Raw genomic sequence first — 16,556 nt, 5'->3', positions numbered from 1 at the left:
GGGGGTGTATATACTGTGTATACATGGAGGGGGGTGTATACATGGAGGGGGGTGTATATACTGTGTATATATGGAGGGGGGTGTATATACTGTGTATATATGGAGGGGGGTGTATATACCGTGTATATATGGAGGAGGGGGTTATATACCGTGTATACATGGAGGAGGGGGTGTATATACCGTGTATACATGGAGAAGGGGGTGTATATACCGTGTATACATGGAGGAGGGGGTGTATATACCGTGTATACATGGAGGAGGGGGTGTATATACCGTGTATACATGGAGGAGGGGGTGTATAGACTGTGTATACATGGAGGAGGGGGTGTATAGACCGTGTATACATGGAGGAGGGGGTGTATAGACTGTGTATACATGGAGGAGGGGGGTGTATATACCGTGTATACATGGAGGGGGGGTGTAGATACTGTGTATACATGGAGGGGGGGTATATATACTGTGTATACATGGAGGAGGGGGTGTATAGACTGTGTATACATGGAGGAGGGGGGTGTATATACTGTGTATACACGGAGGGGGGTGTATATACTGTGTTTACATGGAGGGGGTGTCTGTGTGCAGGTATTACTGAGGACCTCTCTATAGGGGACCTCCCATGTGTCTGTGTGCAGGTATTACTGGGGACCTCTCTATAGGGGACCCCTCATGTGTCTATGTGCAGGTATTACTGAGGACCTCTCTATAGGGGACCCCTCATGTGTCTGTGTGCAGGTATTACTGAGGACCTCTCTATAGGGGACCCCTCATGTGTCTGTGTGCAGGTATTACTGGGGACCTCTCTATAGGGGACCCATCATGTGTCTATGTGCAGGTATTACTGAGGACCTCTCTATAGGGGACCTCTCATGTGTCTGTGTGCAGGTATTACTGGGGACCTCTCTATAGGGGACCCCTCATGTGTCTATGTGCAGGTATTACTGAGGACCTCTCTATAGGGGACCTCTCATGTGTCTGTGTGCAGGTATTACTGGGGACCTCTCTATAGGGGACCCTCATGTGTCTGTGTGCAGGTATTACTGAGGACCTCTCTATAGGGGACCTCTCATGTGTCTGTGTGCAGGTATTACTGGGGACCTCTCTATAGGGGACCCCTCATGTGTCTATGTGCAGGTATTACTGAGGACCTCTCTATAGGGGACCCCTCATGTGTCTGTGTGCAGGTATTACTGAGGACCTCTCTATAGGGGACCCCTCATGTGTCTGTGTGCAGGTATTACTGGGGACCTCTCTATAGGGGACCCCTCATGTGTCTATGTGCAGGTATTACTGAGGACCTCTCTATAGGGGACCCCTCATGTGTCTATGTGCAGGTATTACTGAGGACCTCTCTATAGGGGACCCCTCATGTGTCTGTGTGCAGGTATTACTAAGGACCTCTCTACAGGGGACCTCTAATGTGTCTGTGAGTAGGTATTTCTGGGGACCTCTAATGTGTCTGTGTGCAGGTATTACTGAGGACCTCTCTATAGGGGACCTCTCATGTGTCTGTGTGCAGGTATTACTGAGGACCTCTCTATAGGGGACCTCTCATGTGTCTTTGTGCAGGTATTACTGAGGACCTCTCTATAGGGGACCCCTCATGTGTCTGTGTGCAGGTATTACTAAGGACCTCTCTACAGGGGACCTCTAATGTGTCTGTGAGTAGGTATTTCTGGGGACCTCTAATGTGTCTGTGTGCAGGTATTACTGAGGACCTCTCTATAGGGGACCTCTCATGTGTCTGTGTCCAGCTATTACTGAGGACCTCTCTATAGGGGACCTCTCATGTTTCTGTGTGCAGGTATTACCGAGGACCTCTCTATAGGGGACCTCTCATGTGTCTGTGTGCAGGTATTACTGAGGACCTCTCTATAAGGGACCACTCATGTGTCTGTGTGCTGGTATTACTGGGGACCTCTCTATAGTAAACCTCTCATGTGTCTGGGTGCAGGTATTACTGAGGACCTCTCATGTGTCTGGGTGCAGGTATTACTGAGGACCTCTCATGTGTCTGTGTGCAGATATTACTGAGGACCTCTCTATAGGGGACCACTCATGTGTCTGTGTGCAGATATTACTGAGGACCTCTCTATAGGGGACCTGTCATGTGTCTGTGTGCAGGTATTACTGAGGACCTCTCTATAGGGGACCTCTCATGTCTGTGCATAGGTATTACTGAGGACCTCTCTATAGGGGACCTCCCATGTGTCTGTGCGTCTGTATTACTGAGGACCTCTCTATAGGGGACCACTCATGTGTCTCTGTGCAGGTATTACTGAGGACCTCTCTATAGGGGACCTCTCATGTGTCTGTGCGTCTGTATTACCGAGGACCTCTCTATATGGGACCTCTCATGTGTCTGTGTGCAGGTATTACTGAGGACCTCTCTATAGGGGACCTCTCATGTGTCTGTGTGCAGGTATTACTGAGGACCTCTCATGTGTCTGTGTGCAGGTATTACTGAGGACCTCTCTATAGGGGACCTCTAATGTGTCTGAGCGTCTGTATTACTGAGGACCTCTCTATAGGGGACCTCTCATGTGTCTGTGTGCAGGTATTACTGAGGACCTCTCTATAGGGGACCTCTTATGTGTCTGTGTGCAGGTATTACTGATGACCTATCTATAGGGGACCTCTCATGTGTCTGTGTGCATAGGTATTACTGAGGACCTCTCTATATGGGACCCCTCATGTGTCTGTGTGCAGGTATTACTGAGGACCTCTATAGGGGACTACTCATGTGTCTGTGTGCAAGTATTACTGAGGACCTCTCTATAGGAGACCTCTCATGTGTCTGGGAGCAGGTATTACCGAGGACCTCTCATGTGTCTGGGTGCAGGTATTACTGAGGACCTCTCATGTGTCTGTGTGCAGGTATGACTGAGGACCTCTCTATAGGGGACCACTCATTTGTCTGTGTGCAGATATTACTGAGGACCTCTCTATAGGGGACCTCTCATGTGTCTGTGAGTAGGTATTTCTGGGAACCTCTCTATAGGGGACCTCTCATGTCTGTGCATAGGTATTACTGAGGACCTCTCTATAGGGGACCTCCCATGTGTCTGTGCGTCTGTATTACTGAGGACCTCTCTATAGGGGACCACTCATGTGTCTCTGTTCAGGTATTACTTAGGACCTCTCTATAGGGGACCACTCATGTGTCTGTGCGTCTGTATTACCGAGGACCTCTCTATATGGGACCACTCATGTGTCTGTGTGCAGGTATTACTGAGGACCTCTCTATAGGGGACCTCTCATGTGTCTGTGTGCAGGTATTACTGAGGACTTCTCATGTGTCTGTGTGCAGGTATTACTGAGGACCTCTCTATAGGGGACCTCCCATGTGTCTGTGCACCTGTATTACTGAGGACCTCTCTATAAGGGACCACTCATGTGTCTGTGTGCAGGTATTACAGGGGACCTCTAATGTGTCTGTGAGTAGGTATTTCTGGGGACCTATCATGTCTGTGCATAGGTATTACTGAGGACCTCTCTATAGGGGACCTCCCATGTGTTTGTGCGTCTGTATTACTGTGGACCTCTCTATAGGGGACCTCTCATGTGTCTGTGTGCAGGTATTACTGAGGTCCTCTCTATAGGGGACCTCTCATGTGTCTATGTGCAGGTATTACTGGGGACCTCTCTATAGGGGACCTCTAATGTGTCTGTGCGTCTGTATTATTGAGGACCTCTCTATAGGGGACCACTCATGTGTCTGTGTGCAGGTATTACTGAGGACCTCTCTATAGGGAACCTCTCATGTGTCTGGGTGCAGGTATTACTGAGGACCTCTCTATAGGGGACCTCTCATGTGTCTATGTGCAGGTATTACTGAGGACCTCTCTATAGGGGACCTCTCATGTGTCTGTGTGCGGGTATTCCTGAGGACCTCTCTATAGGGAACCTCTCATGTGCCTGTGCAGGTATTACTGAGGACCTCTCATGTGTCTGTGTGCAGGTATTTCTGGGGACCTCTCTATAGGGGACCTCTCATGAGTCTGTGTGCAGATATTACTGAGGACCTCTCTATAGGGGACCTCTCATGTGTCTGTTTGCAGGTATTACCAATGTCCTCTCTATAGGGGACCTCTCATGTGTCTGTGAGTAGGCATTTCTGGGAACCTCTCTATAGGGGACCTCTCATGTCTGTGCATAGGTTTTACTGAGGACCTCTCTATAGGGGACCTCCCATGTGTCTGTGCGTCTGTATTACTGAGGACCTCTCTATAGGGGACCACTCATGTGTCTCTGTTCAGGTATTACTGAGGACCTCTCTATAGGGGACCACTCATGTGTCTGTGTGCAGGTATTACTGAGGACCTCTCTATAGGGGACCTCTCATGTGTCTGTGTGCAGGTATTACTGAGGACCTCTCATGTGTCTGTGTGCAGGTATTACTGAGGACCTCTCTATAGGGGACCTCCCATGTGTCTGTGCACCTGTATTACTGAGGACCTCTCTATAAGGGACCACTCATGTGTCTGTGTGCAGGTATTACTGAGGACCTCTCTATAGTGAACCTCTAATGTGTCTGTGAGTAGGTATTTCTGGGGACCTATCATGTCTGTGCATAGGTATTACTGAGGACCTCTCTATAGGGGACCTCCCATGTATTTGTGCGTCTGTATTACTGTGGACCTCTCTATAGGGGACCTCTCATGTGTCTGTGTGCAGGTATTACTGAGGACTTTTCAATAGGGGACCTCTAATGTGTCTGTGTGCAGGTATTACTGAGGTCCTCTCTATAGGGGACCTCTCATGTGTCTATGTGCAGGTATTACTGGGGACCTCTCTATAGGGGACCTCTAATGTGTCTGTGTGTCTGTATTATTGAGGACCTCTCTATAGGGGACCACTCATGTGTCTGTGTGCAGGTATTACTGAGGACCTCTCTATAGGGGACCACTCATGTGTCTGTGTGCAGGTATTACTGAGGACCTCTATAGGGGACCACTCATGTGTCTGTGTGCAAGTATTACTGAGGACCTCTCTATAGGAGACCTCTCATGTGTCTGGGTGCAGGTATTACTGAGGACCTCTCATGTGTCTGTGTGCAGATATTACTGAGGACCTCTCTATAGGGGACCTCCCATGTGTCTGTGCGCCTGTATTACTGAGGACCTCTCTATAGGGGACCACTCATGTGTCTGTGTGCAGATTTTACTGAGGACCTCTCTATAGGAGACCTCTCATGTGTCTGTGAGTAGGTATTTCTGGGGACCTCTCTATAGGGGACCTCTCGTGTCTGTGCATAGGTATTACTGAGGACCTCTCTATTGGAGACCTCTCATGTGTCTATGTGCAGGTATTACTGAGGACCTCTCTATAGGGGACCTCTCATGTGTCTTTGTGCAGGTATTACTGAGGACCTCTCTAAAGGGAACCTCTCATGTGTCTGGGTGCAGGTATTACTGAGGACCTCTCTATAGGGGACCTCTCATGTGTCTATGTGCAGGTATTACTGAGGACCTCTCTATAGGGGACCTCTCATGTGTTTGTGTAGGTATTACTGAGGACCTCTCTATAGGGGACCTCTCATGTGTCTGTGTGCGGGTATTCCTGAGGACCTCTCTATAGGGAACCTCTCATGTGTCTGTGAGTAGGTATTTCTGGGGACCTCTCTATAGGGGACCTCTCGTGTCTGTGCATAGGTATTACTGAGGACCTCTCTATTGGAGACCTCTCATGTGTCTATGTGCATTTATTACTGAGGACCTCTCTAAAGGGAACCTCTCATGTGTCTGGGTGCAGGTATTACTGAGGACCTCTCTATAGGGGACCTCTCATGTGTCTATGTGCAGGTATTACTGAGGACCTCTCTATAGGGGACCTCTCATGTGTTTGTGTAGGTATTACTGAGGACCTCTCTATAGGGGACCTCTCATGTGTCTGTGTGCGGGTATTCCTGAGGACCTCTCTATAGGGAACCTCTCATGTGTCTGTGAGTAGGTATTTCTGGGGACCTCTCTATAGGGGACCTCTCGTGTCTGTGCATAGGTATTACTGAGGACCTCTCTATTGGAGACCTCTCATGTGTCTATGTGCATTTATTACTGAGGACCTCTCTATAGGGGACCCTCATGTGTCTGTGTGCAGGTATTACTGAGGACCTCTCTATAGGGAACCTCTCATGTGTCTGGGTGCAGGTATTACTGAGGACCTCTCTATAGGGGACCTCTCATGTGTCTTTGTGCAGGTATTACTGAGGACCTCTCTAAAGGGAACCTCTCATGTGTCTGGGTGCAGGTATTACTGAGGACCTCTCTATAGGGGACCTCTCATGTGTCTATGTGCAGGTATTACTGAGGACCTCTCTATAGGGGACCTCTCATGTGTTTGTGTAGGTATTACTGAGGACCTCTCTATAGGGGACCTCTCATGTGTCTGTGTGCGGGTATTCCTGAGGACCTCTCTATAGGGAACCTCTCATATGCCTGTGCAGGTATTACTGAGGACCTCTCATGTGTCTGTGTGCAGGTATTTCTGGGGACCTCTCTATAGGGGACCTCTCATGTGTCTGTGTGCAGATATTACTGAGGACCTCTCTATAGGTGACCTCTCATGTGTCTGTGTGCAGGTATTACCAATGTCCTCTCTATAGGGGACCTCTCATGTGTCTGTGTGTAGGTATTACTCAGGACCTCTCTATTGGAGACCTCTCATGTGTCTGTGTGCAGGTATTTCTGAGGACCTCTCTATAGGCGACCTCTCATGTGTCTGTGAGTAGGTATTACTGAGGACCTCTCTATAGGGGACTTCTCATGTGTCTGTGAGTAGGTATTACTGAGGACCTCTCTATAGGGGACCTCTTATGTGTCTGTGTGCAGGTATTACCAATGTCCTCTCTATAGGGGACCTCTCATGTGTCTGTGTGCAGGTATTTCTGGGGACCTCTCTATAGGGGACCTCTCATGTGTCTGTGTGCAGGTATTTCTGAGGACCTCTCTATAGGCGACCTCTCATGTGTCTGTGAGTAGGTATTACTGAGGACCTCTCTATAGGGGACCTCTCATGTGTCTGTGAGTAGGTATTACTGAGGACCTCTCTATAGGGGACCTCTCATGTGTCTGTGTGCAGGTATTTCTGAGGACCTCTCTATAGGCGACCTCTCATGTGTCTGTGAGTAGGTATTACTGAGGACCTCTCTATAGGGGACCTCTCATGTGTCTGTGAGTAGGTATTACTGAGGACCTCTCTATAGGGGACCTCTCATGTGTCTGTGAGTAGGTATTACTGAGGACCTCTCTATAGGGGACCTCTCATGTGTCGGTGAGTAGGTATTTCTGGGGACCTCTCTATAGGGGACCCCTCATGTGTCTGTGTGCAGGTATTACTGAGGACCTCTCTATAGGGAACCTCTCATGTGTCTGGGTGCAGGTATTACTGAGGACCTCTCTATAGGGGACCTCTCATGTGTCTATGTGCAGGTATTACTGAGGACCTCTCTATAGGGGACCTCTCATGTGTCTGTGTGCGGGTATTCCTGAGGACCTCTCTATAGGGAACCTCTCATGTGCCTGTGCAGGTATTACTGAGGACCTCTCATGTGTCTGTGTGCAGGTATTTCTGGGGACCTCTCTATAGGGGACCTCTCATGAGTCTGTGTGCAGATATTACTGAGGACCTCTCTATAGGTGACCTCTCATGTGTCTGTTTGCAGGTATTACCAATGTCCTCTCTATAGGGGACCTCTCATGTGTCTGTGTGTAGGTATTACTCAGGACCTCTCTATTGGAGACCTCTCATGTGTCTGTGTGCAGGTATTACTGAGGACCTCTCTATAGGGGACTTCTCATGTGTCTGTGAGTAGGTATTACTGAGGACCTCTCTATAGGGGACCTCTCATGTGTTTGTGTAGGTATTACTGAGGACCTCTCTATAGGGGACCTCTCATGTGTCTGTGTGCGGGTATTCCTGAGGACCTCTCTATAGGGAACCTCTCATGTGTCTGTGAGTAGGTATTTCTGGGGACCTCTCTATAGGGGACCTCTCGTGTCTGTGCATAGGTATTACTGAGGACCTCTCTATTGGAGACCTCTCATGTGTCTATGTGCATTTATTACTGAGGACCTCTCTATAGGGGACCTCTCATGTGTCGTTGTGCAGGTATTACTGAGGACCTCTCTAAAGGGAACCTCTCATGTGTCTGGGTGCAGGTATTACTGAGGACCTCTCTATAGGGGACCTCTCATGTGTCTATGTGCAGGTATTACTGAGGACCTCTCTATAGGGGACCTCTCATGTGTTTGTGTAGGTATTACTGAGGACCTCTCTATAGGGGACCTCTCATGTGTCTGTGTGCGGGTATTCCTGAGGACCTCTCTATAGGGAACCTCTCATGTGCCTGTGCAGGTATTACTGAGGACCTCTCATGTGTCTGTGTGCAGGTATTTCTGGGGACCTCTCTATAGGGGACCTCTCATGTGTCTGTGTGCAGATATTACTGAGGACCTCTCTATAGGTGACCTCTCATGTGTCTGTGTGCAGGTATTACCAATGTCCTCTCTATAGGGGACCTCTCATGTGTCTGTGTGTAGGTATTACTCAGGACCTCTCTATTGGAGACCTCTCATGTGTCTGTGTGCAGGTATTTCTGAGGACCTCTCTATAGGCGACCTCTCATGTGTCTGTGAGTAGGTATTACTGAGGACCTCTCTATAGGGGACTTCTCATGTGTCTGTGAGTAGGTATTACTGAGGACCTCTCTATAGGGGACCTCTTATGTGTCTGTGTGCAGGTATTACCAATGTCCTCTCTATAGGGGACCTCTCATGTGTCTGTGTGCAGGTATTTCTGGGGACCTCTCTATAGGGGACCTCTCATGTGTCTGTGTGCAGGTATTTCTGAGGACCTCTCTATAGGCGACCTCTCATGTGTCTGTGAGTAGGTATTACTGAGGACCTCTCTATAGGGGACCTCTCATGTGTCTGTGAGTAGGTATTACTGAGGACCTCTCTATAGGGGACCTCTCATGTGTCTGTGTGCAGGTATTTCTGAGGACCTCTCTATAGGCGACCTCTCATGTGTCTGTGAGTAGGTATTACTGAGGACCTCTCTATAGGGGACCTCTCATGTGTCTGTGAGTAGGTATTACTGAGGACCTCTCTATAGGGGACCTCTCATGTGTCTGTGAGTAGGTATTACTGAGGACCTCTCTATAGGGGACCTCTCATGTGTCTGTGAGTAGGTATTTCTGGGGACCTCTCTATATGGGACCCCTCATGTGTCTGTGTGCAGGTATTACTGAGGACCTCTCTATAGGGAACCTCTCATGTGTCTGGGTGCAGGTATTACTGAGGACCTCTCTATAGGGGACCTCTCATGTGTCTGTGTGCGGGTATTCCTGAGGACCTCTCTATAGGGAACCTCTCATGTGCCTGTGCAGGTATTACTGAGGACCTCTCATGTGTCTGTGTGCAGGTATTTCTGGGGACCTCTCTATAGGGGACCTCTCATGAGTCTGTGTGCAGATATTACTGAGGACCTCTCTATAGGTGACCTCTCATGTGTCTGTTTGCAGGTATTACCAATGTCCTCTCTATAGGGGACCTCTCATGTGTCTGTGTGTAGGTATTACTCAGGACCTCTCTATTGGAGACCTCTCATGTGTCTGTGTGCAGGTATTACTGAGGACCTCTCTATAGGGGACTTCTCATGTGTCTGTGAGTAGGTATTACTGAGGACCTCTCTATAGGGGACTTCTCATGTGTCTGTGAGTAGGTATTACTGAGTACCTCTCTATAGGGGACCTCTTATGTGTCTGTGTGCAGGTTTTACCAATGTCCTCTCTATAGGGGACCTCTCATGTGTCTGTGTGCAGGTATTTCTGGGGACCTCTCTATAGGGGACCTCTCATGTGTCTGTGTGCAGGTATTTCTGAGGACCTCTCTATAGGCGACCTCTCATGTGTCTGTGAGTAGGTATTACTGAGGACCTCTCTATAGGGGACCTCTCATGTGTCTGTGAGTAGGTATTACTGAGGACCTCTCTATAGGGGACCTCTCATGTGTCTGTGTGCAGGTATTTCTGAGGACCTCTCTATAGGCGACCTCTCATGTGTCTGTGAGTAGGTATTACTGAGGACCTCTCTATAGGGGACCTCTCATGTGTCTGTGAGTAGGTATTACTGAGGACCTCTCTATAGGGGACCTCTCATGTGTCTGTGAGTAGGTATTACTGAGGACCTCTCTATAGGGGACCTCTCATGTGTCTGTGAGTAGTTATTTCTGGGGACCTCTCTATAGGGGACCCCTCATGTGTCTGTGTGCAGGTATTACTGAGGACCTCTCTATAGGGAACCTCTCATGTGTCTGGGTGCAGGTATTACTGAGGACCTCTCTATAGGGGACCTCTCATGTGTCTATGTGCAGGTATTACTGAGGACCTCTCTATAGGGGACCTCTCATGTGTCTGTGTGCGGGTATTCCTGAGGACCTCTCTATAGGGAACCTCTCATGTGCCTGTGCAGGTATTACTGAGGACCTCTCATGTGTCTGTGTGCAGGTATTTCTGGGGACCTCTCTATAGGGGACCTCTCATGAGTCTGTGTGCAGATATTACTGAGGACCTCTCTATAGGTGACCTCTCATGTGTCTGTTTGCAGGTATTACCAATGTCCTCTCTATAGGGGACCTCTCATGTGTCTGTGTGTAGGTATTACTCAGGACCTCTCTATTGGAGACCTCTCATGTGTCTGTGTGCAGGTATTACTGAGGACCTCTCTATAGGGGACTTCTCATGTGTCTGTGAGTAGGTATTACTGAGGACCTCTCTATAGGGGACCTCTTATGTGTCTGTGTGCAGGTATTTCCAATGTACTCTCTATAGGGGACCTCTCATGTGTCTGTGTGCAGGTATTTCTGGGGACCTCTCTATAGGGGACCTCTCATGTGTCTGTGTGCAGGTATTTCTGAGGACCTCTCTATAGGCGACCTCTCATGTGTCTGTGAGTAGGTATTACTGAGGACCTCTCTATAGGGGACTACTCATGTGTCTCTGTGCAGGTATTACTGAGGACCTCTCCATAGGGGACCTCTCATGTGTCTGTGCGTCTGTATTACCGAGGCCCTCTCTATATGGGACCTCTCATGTGTCTGTGTGCAGGTATTACTGAGGACCTCTCTATAGGGGACCTCTCATGTGTCTGTGTGCAGGTATTACTGAGGACCTCTCATGTGTCTGTGTGCAGGTATTACTGAGGACCTCTCTATAGGGGACCTCTAATGTGTCTGTGCGTCTGTATTACTGAGGACCTCTCTATAGGGGACCTCTCATGTGTCTGTGGGCAGGTATTACTGAGGACCTCTATATAGGGGACCTCTTATGTGTCTGTGTGCAGGTATTACTGATGACCTCTCTATAGGGGACCTCTCATGTGTCTGTGTGCATAGGTATTACTGAGGACCTCTCTATATGGGACCCCTCATGTGTCTGTGTGCAGGTATTACTGAGGACCTCTATAGGGACCACTCATGTGTCTGTGTGCAAGTATTACTGAGGACCTCTCTATAGGAGACCTCTTATGTGTCTGGGAGCAGGTATTACTGAGGATCTCTCATGTGTCTGGGTGCAGGTATTACTGAGGACCTCTCATGTGTCTGTGTGCAGGTATGACTGAGGACCTCTCTATAGGGGACCACTCATGTGTCTGTGTGCAGATATTACTGAGGACCTCTCTATAGGGGACCTCTCATGTGTCTGTGAGTAGGCATTTCTGGGAACCTCTCTATAGGGGACCTCTCATGTCTGTGCATAGGTTTTACTGAGGACCTCTCTATAGGGGACCTCCCATGTGTCTGTGCGTCTGTATTACTGAGGACCTCTCTATAGGGGACCACTCATGTGTCTCTGTTCAGGTATTACTGAGGACCTCTCTATAGGGGACCACTCATGTGTCTGTGTGCAGGTATTACTGAGGACCTCTCTATAGGGGACCTCTCATGTGTCTGTGTGCAGGTATTACTGAGGACCTCTCATGTGTCTGCGTGCAGGTATTACTGAGGACCTCTCTATAGGGGACCTCCCATGTGTCTGTGCACCTGTATTACTGAGGACCTCTCTATAAGGGACCACTCATGTGTCTGTGTGCAGGTATTACTGAGGACCTCTCTATAGGGAACCTCTAATGTGTCTGTGAGTAGGTATTTCTGGGGACCTATCATGTCTGTGCATAGGTATTACTGAGGACCTCTCTATAGGGGACCTCCCATGTATTTGTGCGTCTGTATTACTGTGGACCTCTCTATAGGGGACCTCTCATGTGTCTGTGTGCAGGTATTACTGAGGACTTTTCAATAGGGGACCTCTAATGTGTCTGTGTGCAGGTATTACTGAGGACCTCTCTATAGGGGACCTCTCATGTGTCTATGTGCAGGTATTACTGGGGACCTCTCTATAGGGGACCTCTAATGTGTCTGTGTGTCTGTATTACTGAGGACCTCTCTATAGGGGACCACTCATGTGTCTGTGTGCAGGTATTACTGAGGACCTCTCTATAGGGGACCACTCATGTGTCTGTGTGCAGGTATTACTGAGGACCTCTATAGGGGACCACTCATGTGTCTGTGTGCAAGTATTACTGAGGACCTCTCTATAGGAGACCTCTCATGTGTCTGGGTGCAGGTATTACTGAGGACCTCTCATGTGTCTGTGTGCAGATATTACTGAGGACCTCTCTACAGGGGACCTCCCATGTGTCTGTGCGCCTGTATTACTGAGGACCTCTCTATAGGGGACCACTCATGTGTCTGTGTGCAGATTTTACTGAGGACCTCTCTATAGGAGACCTCTCATGTGTCTGTGAGTAGGTATTTCTGGGGACCTCTCTATAGGTGACCTCTCGTGTCTGTGCATAGGTATTACTGAGGACCTCTCTATTGGAGACCTCTCATGTGTCTATGTGCAGGTATTACTGAGGACCTCTCTATAGGGGACCTCTCATGTGTCTTTGTGCAGGTATTACTGAGGACCTCTCTAAAGGGAACCTCTCATGTGTCTGGGTGCAGGTATTACTGAGGACCTCTCTATAGGGGACCTCTCATGTGTCTATGTGCAGGTATTACTGAGGACCTCTCTATAGGGGACCTCTCATGTGTTTGTGTAGGTATTACTGAGGACCTCTCTATAGGGGACCTCTCATGTGTCTGTGTGCGGGTATTCCTGAGGACCTCTCTATAGGGAACCTCTCATGTGTCTGTGAGTAGGTATTTCTGGGGACCTCTCTATAGGGGACCTCTCGTGTCTGTGCATAGGTATTACTGAGGACCTCTCTATTGGAGACCTCTCATGTGTCTATGTGCAGGTATTACTGAGGACCTCTCTATAGGGGACCTCTCATGTGTCTTTGTGCAGGTATTACTGAGGACCTCTCTAAAGGGAACCTCTCATGTGTCTGGGTGCAGGTATTACTGAGGACCTCTCTATAGGGGACCTCTCATGTGTCTATGTGGAGGTATTACTGAGGACCTCTCTATAGGGGACCTCTCATGTGTTTGTGTAGGTATTACTGAGGACCTCTCTATAGGGGACCTCTCATGTGTCTGTGTGCGGGTATTCCTGAGGACCTCTCTATAGGGAACCTCTCATGTGCCTGTGCAGGTATTACTGAGGACCTCTCATGTGTCTGTGTGCAGGTATTTCTGGGGACCTCTCTATAGGGGACCTCTCATGTGTCTGTGTGCAGATATTACTGAGGACCTCTCTATAGGTGACCTCTCATGTGTCTGTGTGCAGGTATTACCAATGTCCTCTCTATAGGGGACCTTTCATGTGTCTGTGTGTAGGTATTACTCAGGACCTCTCTATTGGAGACCTCTCATGTGTCTGTGAGTAGGTATTACTGAGGACCTCTCTATAGGGGACCTCTTATGTGTCTGTGTGCAGGTATTACCAATGTCCTCTCTATAGGGGACCTCTCATGTGTCTGTGTGCAGGTATTTCTGGGGACCTCTCTATAGGGGACCTCTCATGTGTCTGTGTGCAGGTATTTCTGAGGACCTCTCTATAGGCGACCTCTCATGTGTCTGTGAGTAGGTATTACTGAGGACCTCTCTATAGGGGACCTCTCATGTGTCTGTGAGTAGGTATTACTGAGGACCTCTCTATAGGGGACCTCTCATGTGTCTGTGTGCAGGTATTTCTGAGGACCTCTCTATAGGCGACCTCTCATGTGTCTGTGAGTAGGTATTACTGAGGACCTCTCTATAGGGGACCTCTCATGTGTCTGTGAGTAGGTATTACTGAGGACCTCTCTATAGGGGACCTCTCATGTGTCTGTGAGTAGGTATTTCTGGGGACCTCTCTATAGGGGACCCCTCATGTGTCTGTGTGCAGGTATTTCTGGGGACCTCTCTATAGGGGACCTCTCATGTGTCTGTGAGTAGGTATTACTGAGGACCTCTCTATAGGGGACCTCTCATGTGTCTGTGTGCAGGTATTTCTGAGGACCTCTCTACAGGGAACCTCTCATGTGTCTGTGTGCAGGTATTTCTGGGGACCTCTCTATAGGGGACCTCTCATGTGTCTGTGTGCAGGTATTTCTGGGGACCTCTCTATAGGGGACCTCTCATGTGTCTGTGTGTAGGTATTTCTGAGGACCTCTCTATAGGGGACCTCTCATGTGTCTGTGTGCAGGTATTACTGAGGACCTCTCTATAGGGGACCTCTCATGTGTCTGTGTGCAGGTATTACTGAGGACCTCTCTATAGGGGACCTCTCATGTGTCTGTGTGCAGGTATTTCTGAGGACCTCTCTACAGGTAGGGGACCCCTCATTTATGTTCTCTTCTCTTTCCAGGATGTTCTTTATATTGATGTGATGGAGTCTACAGTCTTGCGGACCAGGATGCGGCTTCCTCCGCTCCCCATCACTGCTCCTCGCGCAGGTACCAGGGGTGACAGAACTGATGGTGTCATCGTGTTGTTGATGGTGCACTGAGATCGTCTTCCCTTTCTCTGGCAGGTCCTCAGGATGGTGCACTGAGATCGTCTTCCCTTTCTCTGGCAGGTCCTCAGGATGGTGCACTGAGATCGTCTTCCCTTTCTCTGGCAGGTCCTCAGGATGGTGGCAGCAGATCTCAGGGTCAGGCACTGCGACGCCTCCTGGCACAGCTGCAGCCGTGGTCTTGCCGTGGTCCTGTGGGTGATATGTCGCTTCTGGCCGAGGCGCTGGGCCAGTTTCTGTCTGGGGCATCCCAGGGCTTTAGCCGGGAGTGGTGGCTGGAGCTGCTGGATATCCTCCGCCTTGTGCGCCCGCACCGGGAGGGTCTGGTGGGTGAGTGTGGCCGCCTCCTGCCGTCTCTGGTGCAGCTGAACAGACAGTATGAGCTTCATCGCTCGCTCCTACGTGACCTGGACATCCCTGGAGCGCTGCACAACGCCTTCCCCCCCGACACCTCTGCACTCTACCGCCTCCCCAATAACCTGGAGGAGCGCTACCGAACCCAGCCGCCTCCGGTCTACCTACATGAGCTGGCACACCATGTGGGGGGTGTGGGGGCCGAGCTGGCGGCTGCAGAGTCCATGTGGCAATGTGGCCCTAAAGGTCTTCACTTGGCCCTGTGCACTGACCTGCCCATGATAATACAGCCCGACACCGACCGACCAACCAGGTGAGCGTGAGCAGCGAGATTGTGCACCACATGTATAAGTATGGAGCAGTGAGACCGTGCACCACCTGTGTATATGGAGCAGTGAGACCGTGCACCACCTGTGTATATGGAGCAGTGAGACCGTGCACCACCTGTGTATATGGAGCAGTGAGAGCATGCACCACCTGTGTATATGGAGCAGTGAGAGCGTGCACCACCTGTGTATATGGAGCAGTGAGACCGTGCACCACCTGTGTATATGGAGCAGTGAGACCGTGCACCACCTGTGTATATGGAGCAGTGAGACTGTGCACCACCTGTGTATATGGAGCAGTGAGACCGTGCACCACCTGTGTATATGGAGCAGTGAGACCGTGCACCACCTGTGTATATGGAGCAGTGAGACTGTGCACCACCTGTGTATATGGAGCAGTGTGACTGTGCACCACCTGTGTATATGGAGCATTGATACCGTGCACCACATGTATAAGTATGGAGCAGTGAGACTGTGCCCCACATGTGTATATGGAGTCTGCATATGGGTTCATGTGCTCAGTATATCTGTCTGGGATAGTCGCTTGTATGTGAGCAGCACAGGGCATCTCGGGAGAGGAGTGTCGAGAATGAGGCTGGTGACGTCTCTTTGTCTTTCTTCAGCAGTCGGGCTCCTGACGTCCTGCACCAGCCCTTGAGTCCTGATAGGAGTTTGGGGGCTGCACATCACCAGGTATCGGGGTACGATGCGGCAGAGATTTTAGTAAAGCTCCGACACTTGGGGAAAGTCGTCTTCATGTATCTTAACAGAACTGGAGCAATCCAGGACAGGTACCTCTCACCATCTGTATATACGGGTATCGGCTGGTGGAGGGAAGCGGGCACCGGCTGGTGGAGGGGCGCGGGCTCGGGCTGGTGGAGGGGCGCGGGCTCCGGCCGGTGGAGGGGCGCGGGCTCCGGCCGGTGGAGGGGCGTG

General features: G+C 49.8%; 1 protein-coding gene across 1 annotated transcript in view; it reads left to right on the top strand.

The window, feature by feature from the left end:
- Positions 1-14,797: 14,797 nt before the first annotated feature.
- Positions 14,798-16,556, top strand: part of DNHD1 (dynein heavy chain domain 1) — a 140,745-nt gene continuing 138,986 nt past the window's right edge. The window contains exons 1-3 of the mRNA XM_072133564.1: positions 14,798-14,881; positions 14,959-15,607; positions 16,247-16,411. Of these exons, the coding sequence (XP_071989665.1) occupies positions 14,815-14,881; positions 14,959-15,607; positions 16,247-16,411 (881 nt within the window). The 5' untranslated portion in view covers positions 14,798-14,814. The remainder of the gene's footprint in view (positions 14,882-14,958; positions 15,608-16,246; positions 16,412-16,556) is intronic.

Source organism: Engystomops pustulosus, chromosome 2 (assembly GCF_040894005.1).
Source record: "Engystomops pustulosus chromosome 2, aEngPut4.maternal, whole genome shotgun sequence".
NCBI lineage: Eukaryota > Metazoa > Chordata > Amphibia > Anura > Leptodactylidae > Engystomops > Engystomops pustulosus.
The sequence above is the reverse complement of the archived record's forward strand: the minus strand, read 5'-3'. Positions and strand labels throughout refer to the sequence as shown.